General features: G+C 39.0%; 1 protein-coding gene across 2 annotated transcripts; it reads right to left on the minus strand.

Moving 5' to 3' along the window:
- Window positions 1-13,090: 13,090 nt before the first annotated feature.
- cxcl12b (chemokine (C-X-C motif) ligand 12b (stromal cell-derived factor 1)) lies at window positions 13,091-24,923 on the minus strand. Of its 2 annotated transcripts, XM_028600399.1 has the most exons (4): window positions 24,784-24,923; window positions 21,794-21,911; window positions 16,175-16,258; window positions 13,091-14,491 (listed from the first exon to the last, which is right to left on the minus strand). In XM_028600399.1, exons 1-4 carry the CDS (start codon window positions 24,848-24,850, stop codon window positions 14,452-14,454), a joined length of 309 nt encoding a protein of 102 aa, XP_028456200.1. In that variant the 5' UTR covers window positions 24,851-24,923; the 3' UTR covers window positions 13,091-14,451. The 2 variants fall into 2 exon arrangements, with proteins under 2 accessions (XP_028456200.1, XP_028456209.1); XM_028600408.1 differs by lacking the exon at window positions 13,091-14,491 and having other exon boundaries at window positions 16,171-16,258.
- Between the last annotated feature and the right edge of the window lie 1,325 nt (window positions 24,924-26,248).

Below are 26,248 nucleotides of genomic sequence, written 5' to 3' on the forward strand. Positions count from 1 at the left end.
CTCCCAGTCCACGCCCTGTTGTGCCTTTTTGGCTTTGTAATCTAAGGTTGTTTGGAGCATTAACGCCACCTCCTCGTCTTTCCAGACAAAATTGTCAGCTTTTGTTGTTCGCTTTGCCATTTTTTGGTTTCGCGCTACCAGGGAGAGGAGAGCGAAAAAGGAGGAGGAGAGGGAGAGAAGTAGAAGGCAGGTTCTACGCAGGCACGCGGACGTAGTGGTCTTGTGTGGCAGTGCTTCACACTACCACCTAGCCGCCTGGTGTGCATACTACATAGAATTTCACACACTTTTGCGTCACTATATGCACTCAGATTTCCCCCCAAAACGCTTGTCTAAACGCAGAATAAAAAGTGAGAACGCAACGCCACTTTTGCGTTTTCTCTTCAGATTCCGTCTAAACATAGCCTGAAACAGAGAGCTATGTCAATGAGTCAGAGTCAGCAACCAGAATTCCCAACCACCTCAAACCTAACCAGAACAATTTTGTTCTTCATCAACTAACAATAAATCAAAAGAGGAGAAAAAAGAGGAGGAGGAGCATGTGATGGAAGAGTTTTGACAAATTCATTATTTAAACTTTATTCACATTAGCGTGGATATGCCCCGAAAGTCTCCCATAACTACATGTGCCTACAAAACCCCCAGCTGAGCCGTTGCCTGCTCTAAATCTATACACTCATCATTAAAATCTCTCACCAGCTCTTTCCCAGTGTGCCCTGATGTTTATCAGGGGAATAGTGTGTAGATTTGAAGTCGCAGCGGGGCACTGAGAACTCAGCATGCGTTCACATCTATTATAAGTCTCCTCATGGCTCCCTGAGGGTGGATTTTTGCAGGGGAAAGCTAAACTATGCCACCCAAGGTAGTTCCACAACCTTTGACCTCTGTGACATCCCTCTCTGGCTGTCAAATGATGTGACCTGTCTCTTCACAGGAGGTAGTTACGGCTCAGCTCTTTTTCACTGCAGCGTTTTATTGCACTTTCCCACCCATAGTGAGCACTTTGAGTTATTTATTTATGAACTGCAAATTGATAAACTCTGCACCCGAAAATTACACTGTAAAAAGGCCTCTGTATTTGTGAGTGTGTGTATGCATGCTTGCGTACATTAACTACATCAACTGCATATTTGAATGGGTTAACAAATGTTTCTGATGAGAAGAGGGATTTCCATGTAATGAATAAAGTTTGACCAACGTGGGGCCAGCGGTCAATGTATTTCACTTGTGTCAGTTTTATGTCTATAATATAAAGCTGTCAAGCCATCAGTTGTGAAAAATTTTCTCATGATTGATGGAGGGGGAAAAGCGCTGTTCTTATTTATAGCTAACATTTCTTGAAAGCCATTTAAGGAGGTGCCTCTGCATTGTTGCTGCAAAGCCAAAAGACAACATTGTTGCCAGAGAATATTAACATAGAGTTTTACCCCTTTATGGCTATACCCTGTAGCTGGAGAGCACAATGTGTATAAACAGTTGAAAGTTGACCTGAAAGTGTCATCTTTTTGGTTTCTCTTATTTTTTCTATTGGTCCACTCACAGTGTAATGTATCCTTTGGCCAGCAGGTAACAATCTTTTTATCTTCTGATTATCAGTGCTAAGTCAAGGCTCTGGCTCCAGGTAAACAGTATGATCAGAGATGCTAATATGACATTGCAGGTAATGAAATCCCCTAGCATGCATTGTCTAACCCTGTGTGCCGGGCTGGAAGAAGAACTCTGTTCAACTGGACTAACAACGGAGCTGGGAAAGGTGCACTGTAAACTGGGCCACACAATTTGCTTTTGTGAGCTTTCCCACACGACAGAATTCCCCATCATCTGCTGATGAGGTTATGCTAGTGCTACCGCTAACATGTATGACGAATAATCACAAAACCCTTTACTGATTTTAATAACTTTGTACAGTTCAGTCACTGACTACGCACTGTAGTTCGTTCACTTGCTTTTTCCTAAGCGGTCGCATCATCGTTTTGAAAAATGAGTCCATGAAACGCATCACTGTTGAAAGGTTTGTCCAAATTTGGACTTTTGAATCCAGTAGTTGATACAGACTAGGCGGTAAAACCAAATGCAATCTTTCAAATGTATCCTATGGTGTCCTATCCATGGATTGTATTGTCTTTCCTCAGTGTTTTGTAACAGTACTACAATTCATAGTTATTTTGTTACACGCGACACAACACCCATCGATAAGACCATCTTATTACTTATTCATCAAGGGAACTTTTCTTGTAATGCCTTAGTCATCTTTTTTTCCCAGTACATGCACACCTGGAAGCTGCCCTTGACAAAACACATATTGGCCTCTGACCAGCTCTGCTGTAGTAGATGGGGGTCAAGAGAATTGTTGATGAGGGAATGGAGAAGTGTCAGTGTGTTTTCCACCCACATTTCTCAGCCAGTTGGGGGATTTGAACTTCTGACCTTACAGTTATCAAGCCTGCATCTCTAAAGTTGATGCTACAGCTACCCTGCTTAGATTAAGCCAGAACAGAGCAGTAATACCAGAGGAATCATTTACATTTGCATAATTATGGCTCACAGAGGAATAAGCGGTCAAGATACGTCGGAATTCTTGGCAAATACACTGTGTGACCCTGCCTCTTGTCTGAGCCATGAGAATTTCTGTACAGTGTCCACAACATCCAAGTCTTGACGTAAAGCTAAGCCTATAATACTGTCCTCAATGCTATATTATATGTGTTGAGCTTTGATTCAACATGATTAAATAACTGTTGTACCTTTATGTCAGTTGGCTGCAATTTATCTTTATTTGGTCACTTCCTTTGGTTTTTGTGTCCCGCCCATGTGTCCATACGCTGTACTTAACATCACACCTACAAAATTAGGCCACGTGAGACAGAAACATATGAAACACATATGACGATTTAACTTTGCCCTTTTACCATCTAAAGCAAGTTCACGATCTGGACTCCATACTGGGTATGAGAAAAACGTAACCTCTCGTGGGTCAGCCAAGTCCAGTCCAATATAATCTGATGTCTTACTCCAATAACCACATTGAAAAGAAAATGTTGGGAGCTTGTTTGTGTTCTTCTTTGGTCCAGAGCCTTAGAAACTGAATGCGCAGGAGGGACCAAGCTTGTCGTTACCTTGCTTAAATTGCCAGCTTTACAGGCACTGACACATTTGGTAACGTTATCATTCATTTAGCTTGGCTGTAAACCAGATCTAACCTGAGACCAAACCACTAAAAGCTTTACCTTTAAAAAATATTTTGAAATAACAATTACCTGAGAAGGTTTTGGAGGGGAAATTGGAAGAATGCATTTAATGTTGTATTTAGGTTTGTACCAAATTTATTTTCTTCAAACAAGGAAGAGGATTTACCTGCTGAAGGAAAAGTTTTTTCAATGCATTTAAACTTTACCAAAATTATTGTTTTGATAATATGTAAACACATTTTGTAAATACTAGGCCAACTAAAGGACAATTGTTAAAAGTACTTTATTCTTCCATCAATCAGGTTGAAGGCCTTTTTGTAACAACATAAACATTGTTATGTTTATTCTCCCACAGCACCTCTGTGATGAAGGGCTTCCTAAAGCAGCATGGAGAAAATTCACAGTGTCTCCTTCTTCACCAGAAAGTGTTACAGATGTGTGAAAAAACTCAACAGTTGACACAGCAGACAGATTAAGTAATAATACACTCAGAATAATGATAAACAATGAGAAGGATGAGCAAAAGCAGTGGCCGAAATGTACGTTGTTTCAGACCTGGGAAGCGAATTACGATGTGCTTTAGAGAAATGTTGCCTGAACTCCTCTCTCCCTGGTTCATCAGACTTCAGAGAAATGCGCTTCAAAGTCTTGCTTTCAAAGGCCCGGCTCTTACATGCTTGTGTGTGGAGTTACACTCTAAAAAGTGTCACATCATAACAGGTTTTTATCTAATATTCAAACCTGCAATTACTCAGGCAGTTCTTAATCTAAAACAGGTGAAAAGTTCTTATTTATTTGGAACCCATATTTTGTTTTCACCAAAATATTCCATTCCATACATACAATACAGTTTTACATTTTTACCTTACACTTCACACATTTACAGCTGCTACAAAATACACAAATAAACAAGGGATAAAAAAGAAGAAAGAAAGAAAGAGAAAAAATAATAATAATAAAAAGTAATAATAAATAAGACAAAAGTATACTTTTCTTATTGCATTAGCAAACTCATTACAGGGCTCCATCTCTTTATAAATGTGAGTCTTTGTAGCTTTATTGCATATGTAATTTGTTCCATCTCATACAGTTCCTATACTTTTTTAAGCCATATACTATATCTAGGTGGTTCCGGTTTCAACCATCTTATCGTGATACACTTATAGGCAGCCCCTAAGAGTATTTGTAACAGATAGATTTTGGCTCTTTCCCCAAAACCTTCTGGGATGGAACCAAGGAGGACTAACGTCGGGTCATTAGGGATATTTTGGTGAAACACTTCTCTCAGGGCGTCTAACACTTCCTTCCAAAAAGTACTCAACTTCGGACCAGAAAATGTGAGTGTGGTTCCCACTTTGTGGTCCACAGTTTCTCCAACATTTGTCTGAGGAGGTCAGGACCCACTTTGCCGTTATTTGCGGTGTCCGGAAATATCTCATTATAACTTTCCATCTGAACTCCCTCCAGATATTTGCGTTAGTCATCTGATGTGTGTCCCTGCAAATCTCTGTCCAGGTATCTAATGAGATATCTGCATTCATTTCAACCTCCCATTTCTCCTTTGTTTGTATAGTGTTGTTTGGGTTCGAAAGGTTCTTATTTGATATGAAAACGTATTTCAAATGCAGATAAAATGATGATGAAATGGAAAATACTTTTGCAATAAACCTGATTCTGATAATAAATAAATAATTATATAATAATTGCACTAACAAAAACAATTGCTACTTTGTGACATGGGTTTTCCATGCTTCAAATTTGAATTATTATTTTGTATTCATTGGACGCTCTATTAAACCATTGCTTATTCTGATTATTTCCTTATGTGGAACTATCAAAATTCTTCTGGCCGCACCTTAAATAGTGAATATATTGTGAAACTGTGTGCCACGTTTTACAGTGGAGTCAGAGTTGTTCTGCAGCTATTGCCTGCAGGGCATGGCTGTCTTACAAAAGGAAATAGCTGGGAATTCAACTCTCCACTAAGTTAATGATGCTTGTCTGTTAAATGCCAGCAGAGGAGTCTGATAACCAGGCAACAAAGACACAGCCTGCTTGGTCCTGCATCACAGTGGAATTACTCATTAAATGGGGATCACTGCGAGCCTTTTGTACGTGACGTCTTCGAAATGAGCCGTGAACGATGACATCCCCTTTTTTCTCTCTCAGACCTTTTTCAGAAAATGCAAATAAACAAAGATGTATTACATCCTTTTCTCTGCTGTGGAACAATTGGGGCTCATTGCTGATAAATGATGATATTCATCTCTTTTTCCCCCTTCTTTTCCATTCAAACACAAGGGATGCGCTTGTATAGAAACAGAGATCAACCTGTTTCCAATATTGTTACTTATGACCCCTTTCTCCTCTTGCAGGGGACACATTAGATGCTTGGCCATGATGAATCTGAGGACATTCCAAAAAAAACAACAGAACTGTTTACGCTAACAGATGTCGGTTTGATAGAGAATACGTGTCTTGTGGGATATGCGGTTTCTGTGACGGATTGAATTGTGAACTCTTTCATCCTTATTTCTCTCCCTTGACAACGACCCTGCTTTTGACTCTCCTCTTTCTTATAAAAAAAGAGTGATCACTGTAGGCAGCTCAGAGCTCGTCTGTCTTTTTGAGCCTGTGTTTGTTGATGGTGTCTGTTGATAGTGTGTGTGTTTAGGACTGGAGCTTAACCAATGGGGGTAGGAAGGAATGCTGAAGGAATCAGAGAGTGTTTAACTCCAGGGTGAGTTTAATCGGGTGTGCTATCTTTTACCTCTCCATTTTTATCAGCAATCATTGTCATCTTTTTTTTTGTTGTTGTAGTTTTATTTATTTATCCATGCGGGGCACTTTTAATTCACACATTAGACAGAATGTGCATCTTCATATTTTGAGAGTCACAACTTTATGTAGGCCTACTTATGATTCTCCTTCTACCATAAGTTGCATCCATTAAATTGTCAAGTGAATCTCAAGATAAATTGTTTTAATGTCGCAAAAAAAGAAATGCAAATTAGGTATGTTTCCATAAACTGCTTTGCAGCGAATAAACTAGGCTACAGCCTTGTTTGGTCAGAAGTTGGTACTGTAGGCTACGCATGGCTGTAATCCGCCAGTAAACAGAGTAAAAGAAGTAGAGGTTGTTATCCAGAAACAAAACAAATCGCCAATTGGCCGCAACTAACCCATCTATGAGAGAAAAATGAGTGAGTGTGTGTGTGTGTGTTCACTTGATCTTTCAGCATCAGGTCCATGTTCACATATTCTGAGTAGGAAACATCATGTTAGCTTCTCCTTTCCCTGGCTTTATTTTCATTATGTGACTTTCTTCAGGAAACTAAAGGAATTAAACTCAGATTGTGAACTGTCACTACCCTATCACACACACACACGCACGCACACACACACACACACACGCACGCATGCACGCACGCACGCACGCACGCACGCACGCACAGCCTTGTGGGGTTTTGCCACATGTTCAGCCAACATGTTTCCTATTAACTCCCATTCAGCTGGCTGGTATTACGTTGTTCAAAGATGTAGCCTTAAATCACACTGGATTACCCACAACCTCCAAAACCAAATCAGCCGGGCAATTTGTTGTCCAACCTGGTTATGTTCTCTGTCACAGGTGATTTGAGTTGAAGGCTGCTGTGTGCTGAGCTAAGCAGTTTCTTTTTCATGTGGTTACTACTTGATTTAGGATGAGGGGAGATGCACAGAAAATATCTCTTTACTATTTAGGTGTTTAGTTGACCATTACGCTCAGTGCAGGTGCACAGTCGAATACGTCTGGAACATAATCAATATCAAAAGCAATCAGTAGTATAAGCCTAAAGTCAACCAGATACACATTTTGTCATTACCTGAATGTGGATCTATAGTATAATGGAAATGCAAAGAGGTGATTTTAAATTCTTTGCTCCATTTCCTTTTAATTGTCCTTTATGTGTCAAAAAATTGGCACAGTTTTGACAGAACCTAAAATCTTTTTTCTCTAAAAGCAGACTGCAGGTAGAAAAGTCTAAGGCGGTGGTCACCAACCCTGCTCCAGGAGAGCCACTACATGTTTCAAAGTATCTCCCTACTCTAACACACCTGATCTGATTGATGTGCTCGTCATCAAGCAGCTTAGGCTTGTCAAGGGCTTGATAACGAGTTCATAATTAGAATCAGGTGTGTTAGAGTAGGTAGTAGCTCTCTAGGAGCAGGGCTGGTGGATGGATGGAGAGCGGCAATGCAGGGGACTGAGGAAGCAATGCTGCGTTCCAGACACAATTTTTAGCCTGTAAGTTACGACAAACCCTTCTCTGGTCTGATGATCTTCGCGTCAGCAAGCCAAGCTCTGCTCGCACAAGTGGCTTCTCACTTCACTTGCGCGAGCATGCATGTACAGCAGATTTGTGTGTCTGATGATACAAATAATGACATTTGGCACACCGTCAAAGCTGGCTAGCTTAACATTGTGCCGTTGGCAGGGTTCAGGCTACCTAATGTTGACGTTAGCTATTGCTAGCTGATACTAGCGACTTCTAGTCTGCAACATATTTTAGGCTTCATTTAATGAACATAACCTGTAGTAGTACACAATCGTATGTGTATTGTTTTGATTGCGATGTGCGGAATTACTTTACGTTGCCTATTTATGTCTATTTATTTATATTTCTCACTGTTAACCACCGGCGTCTGTACAGCATCAACAGGGGAACACCATTGTTGTTTATGTGTGTGTGATGTCAAAAACTGTAACTGGGAGTACAACGATCTGGTACAAGTTCACGGGTTTGACTGCCGTTCCAGGGCACTTTCACGGGTAGAAGGTTGTGAAAACACGGGTTACGGGTTGCCTGGAACGCAGCATAAGAATGTGACTTCAGGGGAGGGAAAGCGGCTGAACTGAGGAAGGCTTGGTGACAATGCTAGCTGCACAACACTAGGAATGTCAGTGTTGTTTGGTTGGTCCACAACTGTTGGCTGGATTGCTATGATATTTGGTCCAGACATTTATTTTCCCTTCCAGATGAAATGTAATGAGTTTAGCGATTTCTTAAATTTTCATGTAGCACCACCATCAGGTTAAAATGTTTGTTTCTAGACTATGCCAATTTTAGTTATAACCCAGTCAGCCATATGAATAATCTTTGTTCATTGCATCCACACCTACATTTCTTCAAAATCATGACACTGTGTCAAAAGAACAGTGATGATCCTTATGGAAGTGCTTTGCTTAAAAGTCAAACTCTCTGTCTTTGAGAGTCCTTAAGTTCAACACCACCAATTTGATTTTAATGAAAGATGAATGAATGAAGATGATGCATTATGTTATCGAACAGCCAAAGAGTTCTTGCATTACCTTTCGACCTGTTGACTGAAAGCATACACAGTATGACCTATTATGCTGTGTGGTATAATAAGTGTGTAGCGTGCAGTACACTTACACACACTTCATCATATATAACTCACTGTATCCTTGAACGCTGTGTGAGGTCTTGTACCATTTGTGTCAACATTTACTTCATCTGTTGATATCTCTGTCTCTTCATCAATCTGTGCTTTTATTGTTCTCCGTTGGACAGTGTACGTCTGATTCGGACTCTAATGAGCCCACTGGACTTATTTTATCAGTCACAACTGGCTTGTAATGTTTTATCTAGTTTAATATATTTCATATAAGTATATTTCAACACTGACCTGAGGCCTCTCTCTTGTTGTAAAACCCTCTAAATTCCCTCTGCTGAACTGGATCAGAGAAATGTGTCAGTAAAAATACATATTGATAAAAATTGTGTACATAATGTCAGTCACCTCAATCATGGTCAGGTCTCAGCTGAGTAAGCACAGTATAGAAATCCCATAATCATTTCTGAATGTGCCCAAAAGGCCCAAACATGCAACTCTCGCCCTCTAAACCGCTTGGTCCACGTCCAAAACCATGTCTCATGTTCCTCGTATATATCTACACACAGGTCAGAGGTAAGAGCTGTACCATGAAATGAATCTGCTCTTCATGGTTCCACTTTATTAGAGCTGACAGCCTTTTAAAGCTACATGGGCTCCCTGGTGCAGCGGACGAGTAATGAACCAGCACAAATGAATACTTTTTAAAAACCTCAGGTGTTAGAATATCAGACAGGGATGTTAATGGCCATTACATCTGCCTTTCCTCTTTACTCCTTTACTGGAAAAAGATTTGCTGAATAGGTTTCCCTACTAAGGTGAAAAATGTCAAGTGATAGTCCTGTTGAATTATTCAGTGGGCCACAAAGTGGTTGTTCTTCTGCAATGCAAGACTGTTTGCGTTAGGTTTTGGCCTGGCGATGCCTTTCTGCTTAAAGCTGGATTATTTTAGTGAACCTGCAGCAGGAAGTCTGGTATCCTGTGATTTATTTTCTCTCTGTGGAAAGAGAAGTTGCATGGTCTGTAGTACAACTTATCCCACCTGTCTGAGGTGTAGAGCGGCCATTTTTTATTACCATCAAAATGAGTGTAACTCCTAATGACAGTTGTTGAAAGAGAGAAATTTCTTCTGCTTGGTATTTTCCACTTCAAAACTGCATCAAGTGACATTTGAGGTATTACTAATAAACCAATGAAATTTGAAATAGGTTGCTGAACACACTCAAAAAAACGTTTCTGTTATTTTGATAAGAAAACATTACATCTGATAGTACTATAATGTTTCACTTAAAATGTGTTTGCTGTTGCAGATTAGTAGCATATAAACCTAATCTAACATCATCTAACAAGCTAAAGACCCAGATGTTTTTCTCCGGAGTTTGAGGAACAAGTTAAATCTAAAAGGAAAGTGAATTCTGGGGTTCAGGTGGGCAGAAACTCCGCTCCAATGGTATTCTCATGTTGCTCCATGTCTACTGGATTTGAGAGTAGCCATTTGTTTGCAGGCCGGCAGGACTGTAGTCAAGTCCACCTTTGTCGAGTCTAAAACAGGTCCAAGACCAAGTCCAAAGAGGTTCAAGTCCAAGTCAAGTCAAGTCCACATGAGAGACAGTCAATACAGAGACAGAAAAAAATAAATCTCTTCACTCACTTACCTGTTGTTATAATAATAATAATAATAATAATAATAATAATAATAATAATAATAATAGAATAATTTATACTTTATTAATCCCACAAGGGAAATTACCATGTTTTTCACTCTGTTGTTATTATTATACACATTACACATAGGCCTGAATTACACACACATGTTCAGTACCCATACATGCACTAATTTAGAGATGTCAGCGTGAGGGAGCCCCCGAGCAGTTGGGGGTTCGGTGCCTTGCTCAAGAGCACCTTGGCAGTGCCAGGAGGTGAACTGACACCTCTCCAGCTACTAGAGTAACTGCAGAGTAACACACTATAGGATCAAATTAGGCCATATTATTTACTTAAAATGGAAAATGGAAATGTTCTTATTACTTTTCCTAAATAATTAATGGTACAAAGTGCTCGCTGACATTGTGTCTGTGGCCAAAATGAAAATAATTGATACCTGATGATTAAGGTATATGGTGCAGCCAGGTATACCAGGCGACCAATCTCGATGCCCGTTCTAGATGGATTTTGAATTAAAATTATACCTTTTCTGAACGAGGGCGCTTCATCAATGTTTTTGTTTTGAATGAGGAAATTACTTTGGAATAAAAGCATATAGTGCTGGACTCGGTCGAGACCAACTAGAATATTTGACGAGTCCAATGGCCGAGTCCGAGACAAGTCTGAGTCAAAATACCAACGAGTCCGAGACAACAGAAAAGGGGCTCGTCTGCAACAGTCTATCTAGGAGCTCTCTGCCCCTTAAAGGGGCACTTTAAATAAATGATATTTATAAATAAACACAGTTTTTGACAGATAAAATACAGGCATGTAACTGGTTTTATTTCATATGACTTTATTGAAAAAGGGATTGTGTATCATACTTAAAATACTGCCTCTTGGTTTAAAAACAGTGACAATACAGAGAATAATACTCTAATCGATTTTACGTGTATGAAGGATATGTGTCAGAAGCTGCCTCTAAAGAAATGTTTCACATTGTCTCGGGGTCCAAAGTACAACATACTTGATTATAAACACACTAGTGGAGATACATGTGAACCTGAATGTGTATTTGTTCCAAATAATCCACATACAATATTTCTGTAAAAGCTCTATTTGCACAAAGATGAAGGAGTCTATGTGTTTGTCTGACACACTTTAATTACACAAAATATTCTCTGCAGTGGCAGTAACACTGCAAGGGTTAAATGTTTCCACAGGGGCCACGGTACTAAACATGAAAGCACTTAAAGTCTGATTAATAAAACTAATTACCTGTTATTACACATAACCAGTGCGGTTAATAAAGTTTTTCCACATGTACTTAATGCAAAATCTTTTCATGTTATTGAGATAATTATCACATTATACATAGGAAAGGTAGAATTTTAAAGAAGTAACACAATCTTCTTTGATTTAACTCTATAGTTAATAAAGTAATTTGGGAATGGATGGCGATGTTGTAATGAATGAAAGGAGACTTTTGTCCTTGCATGTCAGTTCATTTGAAAACAGAAACATTTTATTTTTAGCAATGTGTTCAAACAAATGAGTATAATCATATAAAATGAATGTCCATTAACTTCTATTACATTAATGGGAAGTGAATTACACTTACAGGATTATTGCACCATTAGCTCCAAATTGATATGAGTATAGACTGTGATCAGGCACTCAGCAAATAGACTGTGTAAAACAAAACTAAACATAGACCGAAGAAATGACCACAACCACACACAACGTGCATTTCAATTTTAGGGAAAAAAAGATAGTGTTGCATGGCAGCAGTTGAGTGAAAGTGAAAAGAAAAGCCCGTGGGGTGCTGGGAGTGTCCAGATTGAAAGCACATGTTGGTCGCTTGGATCTCAACTTAAAGGTATTGTTCTCTTTTGGCTCTGCGGCTCTATTGACACATAATACATCAACCTCAGTAAAACTATTAAAAATTGAATCAAGTGTTCGACGGGGACGACTGGTGGGCTGAATAGTTTCCTGACTCATGTCATGTAACCCAGTGCCAGCAACTTTTGTTTTCAATCACTGTGTGTTGAACTTAACAGATTTCATGCAGTTCACCGTTGTTACATTTCAGATGGGTTGATAAGGAAACAGTACGGAGAAAACAACAAACCAGGAGGACGATATTTAATTTGTTTGGCTTAATTTTTTCAGCCATATTGTAAAAATAAAAAGAAAAGAAAATCAAAAATTGTATCTAAGTGTTGCATACCATTACATATCTGTGAAATATTGCATGAAATCTTAAAAATGAAGCTTAATACTGTCTCTTGCATTTTAAGGACTATAGCCTTCATTTAGTAACTACTGCCTACTGTACATTGCATTAAAAAAAGCATTTAGTAAGATTATACACAATATAAAAATAAAACAATAATATTTAAAAGACACATCTGATAATAAAGTGGCTCAAATATATATAAAAAAAAGGATAATCAATTTTTTTTTTATTTTTGCCACCGTGAACATTCCCTTTGTATTTATCGTTTGGCTGTTTTATGTGACAATTTATTAGCTTTTCATTCCTACCAAGGACAGGTGTTGGCATGAAAATACTCTAGGTGAATTGCTGTTTTCTTGATATACATTTACCTATAGCGTCCTTTGATAAGGTGTAAGAGATTAAAAAATGATGATGATCTACGTTTTTCTAACAATGAATGAAATCGAAAGTCATGCTTTTTGAGGTTCAAGGTTTCGGTTACACTTTACTTGAAGTTTTCTACATAAGAGGGACATGACACTGTCATGAACGTGTCATAAAACATTATAAACAAGTCATAAACGTTTATGACATAACTCTTTTTTTTAGTAAGTGTCATTCCGTTTTGTCATGTTATGGTTAGGGTTAGGGTTCATGTGTCATGACTGTGTCATGACACTCTTATGTAGAAAACTTCAAGTAAAGTGTTAACAAGGTTTCTTCATGTAGCATGTTTTACTGTTTTAATATTTGGTCTCTGTTTACTGATATGTTAAATCAACAATGTGCATTGATACGGTAAGTGTTTCATTTCTTTATAGTACTGTATATATCAAGGCCTTAGTATAAAATCAGCTTTCTATTTTCATTTTTCATATCAGATTAACAACAGGCTTTAAATATTTTGTGACTGGTAAAAAAAAAACATAATTGTGTTTCATATAAGACATAGAGGTCACAACATCCCTTCTTAAATCTCGCATAAAATAAACAGTGAAGTATAATTATGTCAATGGCTCTGACCACTTATACTAAATATGTAGCACCACAAAATCAGTGCTGGTTTCTTAGCAGTGTGTGTGAGCTTCCATCTGTTTGTTCCTGCTGGTGGAGCGACTTAAAGACAATTCAAGATACTGCTGTAGCATGGCCTGCCCTGATTGGTCACTGCTTGTGAAGGGTTAACACCATTGGCCATGCTGTTACTGCCCCATGACCCCTCAGTCATGGAGTAATGCCACTTTAACTTCTTACCAGAGCTAAATGTTTACATTTAAGTCCGTAACATCTCCATCCCAAATACATTCTAGTAGTAGTACATGGATATAAGAGTAGTCACTCCTTTTAAAAATAGTATACACGGAGATTTTACTGTGATAATAAATGACTTGATTCACACCTCTTCAGTTTGCAAAACCACAATTAATATATAAGACATGACCAGCCAACAAAATCCCAATCCTAATTTCCTTACAGGAGAATGATGTGAATATTTTTGACATTGACATGACATGAAGGTGGCACAAAGCTTTGTGTGAAACACAAAGCTCAAATTGTTCCTCTCAGACTGTGTGAAGTAGGAAAGACTATAGGCACACAGAGTTAGCTCATGCATTCACACACACACACACACACACACACACACACACACACACACACACACACACACACACACACACACACACACACACACACTTATGCCCATAACTTACACACATGTATCTGACATTAGCATGTGTTCCACCATTTCAAGGTATAATTGCACCTGGTGCTAACATGGAGAGTTGGAGGTGACTGCGTGGGTGTACAGAGGGTTTGGTGGCGGTGCTGGGGACGGCACGGTTTGGTGGTGAAGTGCTGGTTCTGCAAGCGGTCCAGACTGGTGGACAGGTACATACAGCTTGTTTACATACATCCATAGCAGTGACAGGGAGGTATACAGGTTCGACCCGTGCCAAGGATGCCAGGCCTGACGACGTACATGTCTTCCCTTTTTGTTTAGATTTTCTTGTTATTGCGTCTTCTAGATTTCTTCACCCTGGAGAGAGATACAGAAGGATAAGTATTGGCACGAAAAGAAGATAAGTTCATTGTTTCTATTATTTTGCTTGAACACATGGGAAAGTCTGTACAGGGAATTAGCACCAATAGATTGACTGAGTATGTTGCTATGAAATCAAATCAAATCTAATGGTATATACAAACATGATGTTCTGCAGTTTTAACCCTTACCTTCATATGTCAGTTGATAATTAGTCTGGCCAAGTACAAACATTTAATTAACCAATTAACACTTACAGTTCTAATATTTCCCCTAACTCTCCCCTGTATCCCCAACCTCCTCTTTATGAATCACTACATAAAAAAATATGTTACCCGGGTACATACTGTAGTCCAGGCAGCAACAAGGATTCCTTTCAAAAAAGTAATTGGAAAAATATGTGTAGCATACAAATGTGATTTCTAGGGCACAGGGTTGATAATGTACATCTTTTCTACCATGGGATATGATATGAAGTGCAGCTCGTAGCAGAGCGGTCATGGACATGTTAGGGGCCTCAGGTGTTGGCAAACAGTTTTGATGGTTGAACATCATAAAATGTAAATATAATTTATGTGTAACTGTAACTTAAAATGAAAGAGGGTGATGCTGACAAAGAGCAGCCATGCTATAAGAAAGGTTTGAAATGAGAAGAATTCAAGTTGTGAGTTCCTTTGATGTGAAGACAGGAGACTGCATTTCTACAGCCTCCACACACACACACACACACACACACACACACACACACACACACACATACACATACACACACACACACACACACACACACACACACACACACACACACACACACACACACACACACACACACAAACACGTAGAGAGTGTAACTCCACTCTCTACATACAGTATGTGATGTGCCACAAGCCAGCTTCAATAATCCACGATAACTCCCTGGATAATTTTATTTTTACTGTAAAGCACTTCTTTATTCATGCAGGTCCTTTATTATGTAACAGATTAAACAATATCTCGTAAATCCTCAAAAATTACTTCATTGTTTGTTTTCACATTGTGCATCAACTGTTTATGGTGAATTACTGTAAGAAGCAGACATGGCTATAATCACCACCAGACATGATGGGAAATTTTTTTATGAGGAATGCGCACATTTTAACTACACAGCTCATTAAAATTTGAATGAGCTGCTGCAGTTTTTACTATGAATAGTTTTTACCCACAATGCTGCATCCCAACTGGGACAACTTTGTCACTGATGTACAAATAGTGATGATAATTATGTATAAAATGCTTCTTCTAATGTTAAAAATACAATAAACACATGATTTGGTGCCTTAACAGTGAGCGAGCTGAGAGGGTAAAAATGATGAACATTTGATTCTTCCGTGGTCTTCTGAAGTCACAGAAACATGCTTATGAGAAAAAAAGGAACCAGACATATCAATGGCAGATTTATCCCTATTCTGTCCTGATGCTAATCATTTCGCAGATAATAACTCTGCTGCTTACATCAACCATGTCAGCGATTTCAGAGAATAATTGTCGGCAGGAAACTGAGAAATGGTCATTTCTAACAGTGGTTTATTTCTTCTTTGTATAGGCTCTAAATTTAGCAGAGAAAAGGGCTTTATTTCATGTCTGTCTCTGTCAGCGATGCTTGTGTCTACACAGAGAGAGTGAGGAGTTTTTTTGTCTTACTTGTTAATTGCGTTCTTTAAGTACTGCTGCAGCCACTTGGTCTCCGGGTTGATGCAAACCTCCCTGTTGTTCTTTAGCTTGGCACTGTGAGAGAAAAAAAGTAGAATTTGAGGGATTAGACGCTACATTCAGAGAATTTCTGCTAAAAAGTTACACTGTTGTTTAACATGAAGCAGGAGCAGTAGAGCTAGAGAGGAGGGAAAATATTTTAAGTCTAATCCAAACTCACATGTAGTTTAATAAATCAAGTTCAAGGACATGTACTGGAGAACATTTTCACCTCAGGGCTTTCTTTGTAGCCAAACTTCCAGTGATGGCTTACAGTACAGAGATTTTATCTATTTTATTAGCTGTGTGGTTAACAAAATTAACCCCAAGGAAACTTGACTGCCATTTTAATTAACACAGAATCCTTAAAGAACCTGATTCGAGTTCCTTAGTTGGCTCTATTGTGTTCCATTTAGGCATTTTCTCCAAAGGACCACACAGGTGGTTTTTGCATGTTAATCTCTGTCTATCACATTTGAGCTTTCCAAAGTTACATTATTGTTATATACCGTATATACAGTTGGTAGAAATCTGATAAAAACAAGCTGTGAGAGGCCCGTGGCGATTTCTTGCATTTAAATGGTTTCTGGTCAGTAGTATCAGAAGTTGAAGTGTCCTTGTATGCTACGTTATCATTTTCAGAACCGTTCCTGCTCACAACTGCAGAACCAAGTAACAATAAACAACTTTGATTTACAATAAAAGGTGACAAAACCTAAATGCTCCATAAGTAACATTTATAACTTCCCAAAGCATTATAAAGATGGCTATACTGTATCTGATATTGTTTAAGTTGAACAGATAATGCTCTAAAGGTATATCTTTAACTTGTGGCTAATAAATCACATTAATATAATTTATTTTTTCCTAAAAGCCCACTTCAACAAAAACTCAACTAAACCCTCAGAACATCTTACAACACATCCCAGTTAAACCCAGAGGATTACTACTTCTAACAAGCTTTCACCTTAATGTCAAGAGCATCACACTGCTGCTGCTCAATATGACATCAGCTAACCTGCATTATTTTAACCAAAAACGAACCCAGATTCCTTTGTTAGTGCATATCGTAACATAAATAAAAAAAGATCTGCTCTATTTACAGGCTATTTACTCCTGTTGAATAAATCAAAGGATCTTGATATTGAAATGAGCACATAATGCCAGGATAATATCTGATATGGTTTATGAAGGTTGAGCTCAGAAACACCTCAGCTAAGCTCTAAAAGCTTCAGCACATCCTTAAACACATCCAAGCTGAACACCAGAGGATTACTGCACATAACAGTCTGTCACCCACCGGTTGGCGGTGAAAAATCACAGCTCTCAACTTCCACTCATGCACAGCTGAGGCTCACATGGCCGATCACACTGCACTGTGTGGCTTATAAAGCTGTCTTTCACCGCACACCAAACATCTTAAAGCAACACTAGAGAACTTTTCCCCTAAAGGTTGGAAGCGGACTTGTCCGTTACATTACATTGTCCAGTTCATTCGAACTACAGATCCGTTACCTGATCTGGCAAACTTGCATAATGTTGTGTAACGGACAATTCCGCTTCCAACCTGTAGGGGGACCGAAGCGGAAAAGTTCTCTTGTGCTGCTTTAACTCATAGTTTGATGTAGAGTTTGTTGGGGAAAGCCTTTTGATGAGGCTGGTTAGGTTTATAGTGCACATACAGTATGCACTATAGCTTTAATCACGGGAGGCTTGTATCATGTGGACACGCCGACAGTTTTGTTGTCATTGCTTAGAATTCCTCTAAATTCCTTCTGTGATTGCACACCACCCCCACCCCTCCTCCACACAGTTGCTAGTAACCAAGGAGGACACGAGGATTAAAAAAAACATGATGGACTCTTCAGAAGAGGTAATTATCTTCACTCAAGTTTCTGCGTGCAAATTTCGCCATAGCCATACTGAGAAATACAGAGAGAGTTGTGTGGAGCTGATAGTCTTAATTAGCTTTGTAGCAACTCATTTGGCAATGGCTTGAATGTAACAGACGTTCATGAATATCAAAAAGTTACGCACTAAAGCTTTAAAAGATATGAGTGATCCTGGCTCCTTATTTATGTTAATTCAGGGAAACATCTAACAGCCATTGTTATACGTGCCACACTTATTTTAGGATGCTGGAAAACAGCTTAAAGTCTTAACAGAGTTTTTTAGGCAAAAGGATAAACAGAATTTAATGAGGGTGGAGGACTTTTCATATGATCTTAAGTCAATTTATGGTAAAACATCCAAAAGGCTGGATATGTTTTCTATCACTGGGTTGTTTTATGGTGCCGTTTATGTTGTTTATAGGATGAAATCTTGTAAATGATTGTATTGATGGTTTGATTGCATTTGCATTTAATTCTGATTCGTGGCCTATTTGTGTTATATTTTGTTCAAATAAAAACAATTTACATTTTTATTTCTCTATTATTTTTTTATGTGAGTAAATTAAAAACAAATAAAAAATGTTACATTCATCGTAAAGGTTTGAAATAATTTGAAATAATGATCACATTTTGTCCACTTATTTCAAGAAAGTAAAATACAAAAGCTGAGAAACTGAACTCCTTTTTCTTGTTTAATTAAACAGTAGTAAAAAATATTAATTCTCAAAAAATTGGATTTTACAACTCAGACTACGGATGGACAACATGGCCAAAATCTTCTATCCCGATATAGGTCAATTAACTTGATAATGATATAAATCACGATATAAAGTGTTTTCTGGTCATTCAATAAATAAATGAATAGTCCTTGGTTGTCCTTGTTAACCACATGATAAAGCGTATTTTTGTATACTTCTGTTTGAATGAACTATTTGATGAGCTAAATATTTTTAAGAAAGTTCAAAATGAACATGACGTGCAGGGATCAGCTGATGTAAATATTGCTGTAAAGGAGTTTGGCTGCTGTTTTTTTTGACATTGCAATAGAAACGATAAATTTATTTTAAAAATAAATGCACAATAGACATTTTTATATAATTTTGACGATATAAATTGTCATATTGCTCATCCCTAACTCAGATGTTTATCGATATTTACTCATCAGGATCTAATTTACGGAATAATGATGAACAGCTCTGTGGCTGCAGAGAGTCTGTGTTCTTGCGAGTGATATCTGGCCTCTTGATGGAGAGCTGAGCCAAACAGGCAGCCGAGTCTCGCCCCCTCCAAAGATGTGGATCTCACACCTCGGTGGCAAAAGGTTGTGTATGAGAGTTAACGACTCAAGAGGTGTCTCGCCTCACTGTTCCTCTTTCTCCTCCCTCTATCGCTCCGTCACACCGCTCTGCAAATTAAACACATTCCTCTGCGCCTCCTCACTGCTCCCTCTTCCCTGCTCCCTCTTCCCTGTGGATTCAATTTGAACCCCCACACTCTCCTCCACCCTTTGCCACCTCCCCTGTTCCTCACCCCATTTAGATGCACACACGCGAGTGAATGAGCAAATGGCCCCTAAACTTAAAAGAGTAGTTAAGGAGCATGAGTCCAAGCATCAGCTCCAAATCCCTCAAACTAACATCTGAGTCTAGAGGCCAAACAGCTCAGTAACTGGATCTGTGTTTGCTTTTCCTCTGGGGATGTCCCCGTCTTCCCCTCCTCTTTTATTTTATTAGGGTTTGCCCGCTCATCCGCTCAGGAGCTCTCTGCTGTTTTGATGTTTCTCTCTTCATCCTGTTTATCAGTCTGCTTGTCTGGATGACCAACTGAAAACCTAAACCCTAATTGACTTGGCTGGAATTTGAGGGCCGGAGTTCCACAAGCAGCAGGTAGTAATTACTTCACAGCAAGTAAATACCAACAGCATGCTGGGACGGTGGGGAAAGGGCTTGGGGGGTGAGTGCACACGATGGGACGCAAGGCAGAGGGGGGAGGGGGGACAAAAGGTATAGCGTTACCAGATTTTTCTCATCTGCCTCAATAGAGATATCGGGGCAACTCTGCGGGCTCCTCGCCTCCTTGAGTGACTTCGTGACTCCTCTGACAGTTTTCTGGAGGGAGGTTAGATGGAGTTTGAGTCCCAGCTGGAGCGTTGTGTGTCCTCTCTGACCTTTTGCCATTCGCTCACCCCTTCTAACAGTCACAAGCCCCCCTTCCTTTCTAGCAGAAGCCCCATAGCCTTTTAGTCTTTTGGCTGCATGTGAGGTTTCTGCTGTCCCTTTTTCTATAGCGAACAAATGAATGAGGCTTTTTAGTTAATGTGTTCCAGACTAGTGACATTATTCTCAATGTTGCTGGGCAGTTTGAGGCGGGAAATAAATTAAAAATAAAGTGGATAAGGGACACAGGGGGTCAGCAGAAATACAAAGGTAATCACTTTGACCCTTAATTATTGCTTCCTTTGCAAAACATAAATGGCCCCCTCGGGCTCCGGCCGTCACCGCTTTCTTCTTTCTGTTAGGATGCTGTTGTTTTAAACTCAGGCCTCTCATTAGGGAAAGAATAGAAGGATTAACACCATGCTTCACACATCCACTCTCTATGTTTTTAGTTAAGAAGTGTATTATTACATGTTTATTTTACATACCAAGTTATGGTGAAAAGTGGAAATAAAATGTAAAACAGTAAAAAAGTAAAAAAACAAAAGAAGGATAATGAGGCACAGGGCCTATACCAAGGACTATGTGATATAACACAGACCTCAAAAACATGAGGGCTTTATCAATAATAATAATAATAATCTAAAATAAATCAAGAATGGCAGATTTATTTAATGCTTTTAATAAAAAAAACTAAAAAAAGAATATCAGCACAATAGTTGACTTTTTAGGAGGCAGAGGCTCAAAAAAGGGTCATCAGCTAAAGTAGACTGGAAAATCAGTTAACAATGCAAATATGACCCTATTTTGACACAGGATTCCACACAAGCAAAATGGAGTCAAATCACTCGCACAAGCTCAGCAAAGAAATCATATACAGTAAGTTGAGATCAGCTAGATTCCAGTTGCACTGTTCAAAATGTTACTTCTCCTCAGCTACTGATTCCCACACATGATGCCTAGGCGTGCTGCATTCAGTTACATGGGCTAATCAAGGGGGCATCTTGTCCAGGTGAGCACTGTGCACGGACCCAACGAGGATCAGCCACAAATTAGGTGGCCATATATTTTATACCTATACGCATAAACATGAACTTTTTTTTTAAGATTATTTTATGGGCATTTTTAGGCCTTTACTGACAGGACAGCTGAAGAAATGAAAGGGGAGAAAGAGGGGGAATGACATGCAGCAAAGGGCTGCAGGTTGAAGTAAACCTCTATATATGAGCACCCGCTCTACCAACTGAGCTATCCGGGTGCCCAGTTGGACCAAAGTTGAGCGGCCATGGTCTTTGCAGCACAATCAATATTTTGGCAAAAAACAAGAAACTTGATTTAACTTTTAAAGGCAGCACTGAAACTCTGACCAACACAGCTTTTGAAATTCACACCAACATCTAAAATAATTAACACAGAAGAGCTAGACAAGTCACAGAATCCTTTAAACGATCATTAATCGTGTGCATAAGGAAATGCATTTCTTCAAGTTAGTCACCACAATAATTTTACACTCATCCACTCACATGACTTGGAAGGGGCAGTTGGGTGTGTGGAGGAACTTGAGCTCTTTGATGGAGCGCTGAGGAACCGTGTTGAGGGTAGAACGACAATAGCACCGCTCTACCAGACTGATGGGCTTTGCTGCAAACACACAATAGGGAAAACAAATTAGCATCAGTGTGATAAAACTACAAGACAACAAATTGTGCAGTTAAAACAAATAGGATACATTTGGTTCTCAGTGTTGTGTTGCAAATACGTTAAACAGGGCACAATAGCAGTTTTATGAAGTTAAAATATGAAATGTATAGATTTTCATATAGGCCTAAGCCTCGTTTCATATCAGCATGAGGGCAAGAACAGCTTAACAACAAGCTTTCATGAGTAGAGGATCAGACACACACACACGCACGCACACACACACACACACACACACACACACCACACTATTGTTATTTGTTTAGTGTTGCAGGACACTTGAAGTTAGACAATGCAGGTTTGTTGACAAAGGAAACTATTTTTGATCTAAAGGTTTTGATCATATTTAAGCAGAAGTAGATAAAGTGACAGCAATAGTTTTTTTTCTTTGAAACAATTTAAACGTTTCATTGTTCATGAAACAGAGAAGGGTTCACTTTGGTTCATATGCGAATTAAAATATTTACATCAACTTAAATTACAATCCAAACACAGTAGCTTCTACTTCATTTCCATCTTGATTAAATGCTTGACTTCCCTCAGCAGACAAATTAAAAGCATGTTAAATCTACTGTAACAAGCCTTTACAAAGCATGGGAACGTATGAGTTTACCTGCTATTGCTCTGAACAACATGTTCATTAAAAAGAGATTAGCCCTTTTATTGACCACTCACACTCACACACACATGCAGAATTTCAGCGTTTCACTCCCTGAGCATTCAGCCTGGCCACTCTGATGGAGAAGGGTCCTCTACATTCAATTTCCAATATTTGCCCCTTTTATGAAAGAGCACTCTGCGGCTCAGACGGCATCAATAGCCTCTGAGAAAAATCACCTCGAGGACATTCTTAAAATGATTACAAATCACCCCTGGGCCTACATGGAGGTTTGTGGGGGGCCAGAGGACCACAGATACACCAAAGTAATTCCAAGTACACACAATTACAAACTGATTTGGACCTGTAAACTGAAATACACTTTACAGAAGAAATTATGATGGTTGTAAAAATGTCAGTGAAAACAACCTGCAATAAAACTTTAAATCTGGAATCCAGCCTTAAAGCCTTGATGCTGTAAAGTGCATTACTCCATTCATTACATGCAAATGGTTTGAAAGGGAAAATGCTCCATTGAGGCTGCAGTGTGTATCAAGAAATGATTAGAAAAGTTCACAGAGCAGATGTTGGATTTGCAACAACTCATTCTTTGTATCAGCCATTTCCTGGCCAGATAAACACAAATGAATTAAACCAGTGCATCATGTGTAACAGACTTAGTAACAGACTCAACTAACAGACCTTTGTTCTGGGGTTCAACATATTCCTATTGATATGCATGTTTATAATGCAACACCAAATGTGTTGCCACAAATGGCTAAATCCTGAGTAATATCAGCCTAATGATTCACACCCATTCAGGGTCTATTCTCATGCAAACTAAGGGATCATTATGCAGCACGCAGCACCGGGGCCAGAGGCGAGCATCCACTGCTATCACCGCCGTATTGTTTATACCTAATTAGAAACTAATTAAAAGAAAGCAAAGGGAAAAGACAAATACACACATTTAGACCTAACGCCTTAATATGCAACCAGGGGTCTTACTGGGCCCAAAACAACAAGCTTAGCATAACGCAGGCCAGGCAATCCAACACCCTTCTGTCTCCTACCAAGGTTAACATGTGGGAGATTAATGTGGGGGTCACTGCGGAAACTGACCTCCTCCTGTGGTACGTGAAGGATTTTAGTCCAAAATATCGAATATAATAAAAAAATTGCAATCTGATCTATTTATTTTTTTAAATGAATCCTTTAAAATGTTACAAAAAGCTGCAGTAGTAATGCAGATTACTGATTACAGTTAATATAATATATATTGCGATTTCACTTCTGTACCAGTAATCAAGGGCTGCAATTAACAATTGTTTTCATAATTGATTAATCTGCTGATTTTTTTCTCAATTATTCATTTTGGCCTATAAAATATCACAATTCAAAATGTCCCACAGCCCATTTCACATTTGCAGGTTTTTTTGGGACCAACAGTCCAAAATCTGAATATATTCAATTTGCTACAAAAATAAAATAAAACAGCAACATTTTCTTTTAGATTTTTCTGCAATTTTATAAAGAAAGAAAGAAAATGATTAAACAATCAATTGATTCTCAAAATAGTTGTAGATAAATTTTCTGTACATCGACTAATTGTTTGAGCTCTTCAATAATCATTTATTCAATACAGGTAAAAGGTGGATGAATCATTTTGGATGAAAAGTCTACTCTCTGGATTATTCCATGTCTGAAAAAACATGAGAACTAAATCAAAGCAGGATATCAAAGTGCTGGAGTTTAACAGCAACAAGTCAGACATATTGTGTGAGATAAGTGCGATATTTAAAACGGTATCATTCTTGTCTGAAGCTAATAAAACTCACAAACTATCAAACCATCACCATTCAGGCGAATGAAACCTGACAGAGAGCTGCCAACGATGTCAAAAGTTAAGGTTTGATAATGAACGAGAAGTTAACCCTTATTTCAATTTCAGACATTCACCTGATTTTCTAAAATAGACTGAATCCACAAATCAAAAAAAATAGACAGCCAAGATGATTAAAAATAATCCAAATGATAAAAGCCCCAACATCCAGACATCCTCATCTTGAGATGGTTTGGAGGACTTGTTGCTTTAAGACTAAAACATCTCATGTAACAACATTCCTTCAACCAAGAACCAATGAAAATCCTCAAACAAGATCAAACCAACAATCTCTCTGCACCATAAAAAGTATCCCGTCCATCTCCTGGACTCACCGTTGGAGGTTGGTACATGTGTGGCCACGGCCAGCAGAGCCATCAGTGCCAGCAGTTTGACATCCATGGTGGTGGGCTAACAGGCTGCAGGAGGGCTGCTCTCTCTCTCTCTCTGTTACAATCCAGGGCACAACTGTGACTGCCAGCTCTGCTCTGCACTGTGTTAAATCTTCAGATTGGGAGAGAGAGAGAGAGAGAGAGAGAGAGAGAGAGGAAGAGGGAGGAGGGATGGAGTTTCTCAGGAGGGAGAGGGGGGGGGGTCCCATCATGGAGGGAGGAGAGGAGGTGAGAGGATGGGGTGGGTGGGTGGGGGGGGGGATTGGGAGCAGCACTGAGTCAGTAGAGACTTCCTCAATTGTAAATGTGTTGGCTGGGAATCAAGGAGAAAGTCTGAGGGGGAAATCTCTCTCTTTTTCTCCTCACTTTTGTCTTTGTCGTCCTTTTCTTCTCCCCTTTTCCAATTTATTTGCCACTTCTTGCCACCTGACATGCACACACACACACACGCACACACACACACACACGCACACGCACACACACACACACACACACACACACACACACACACACACACACACACACACACACACACACACACACACACACTGAGTCCTCACTCAGACTGTTTTCAGAGCCAGGACTCCCTGCTGTTGCACTAATATTGTTGTGTTATTGTTTACAGGGACACAGACTGCGCTCTCTCTCTCTCTCTCTCTCTCTCTCTCTCTCTCTCTCTCTCTCTCTCTGTCTGTTCTCTCTCGCTGTACTCTCTCTTTCTTTCTCTTTTCCCCACTTGTTGACTCCCTGTCATCTGGCTCGGCTCCCATCCATGACGCCTGGTTCATGTCTGCTCTTCTGGATTTCCCGTCAGTTTCACTGTCTGCTCTCTGATGAAACTATTAAAGGAATGTTTAGATTTTTCAATTGTATGATTATAATGAGATTGGGAGAACCTGTGTTTACATGTAATACAAAAATGAGAATCACTGTAGGTTCAATATATAAACTAATTGTGAATGACTAATGCGATCCCCCAGACCAAAAATTATTTTTTTAAAAGCTGATATTTGGAGAGGAAGCTTCTGCCATGCAGATGTTTGCTATGCTCTCCACAGCTTTAAATGCTATATTTATTTATATTCTAAAGGATAAAGAAGAAAAGTTTATAGTCCTTTTTTACAAGTAGAGTAAATTACCAATTTTGGAAAGATCTTGCCAGATGTGAGAATATTACATTAATTCATATGCAAAAAGCTCTGTTAAATTCCTAATTTTGTACATATTATCATCAGACCTTAGGACTGATTCTGTCAAATAACTCAAAATAAAACCTCCTTTTACATGTAACATTTAGCTTCGACAGAAATTACAGCCATTGACCTCTGACAATGAATATTTATGAACAGTTGAAAGGAATTATATCCTAATATACCGTAGGTATACATTTGTAGGAAACTTAGACTCA

This window comes from Perca flavescens, chromosome 2, assembly GCF_004354835.1.
Source record: "Perca flavescens isolate YP-PL-M2 chromosome 2, PFLA_1.0, whole genome shotgun sequence".
Taxonomy (NCBI): Eukaryota; Metazoa; Chordata; class Actinopteri; order Perciformes; family Percidae; genus Perca; species Perca flavescens.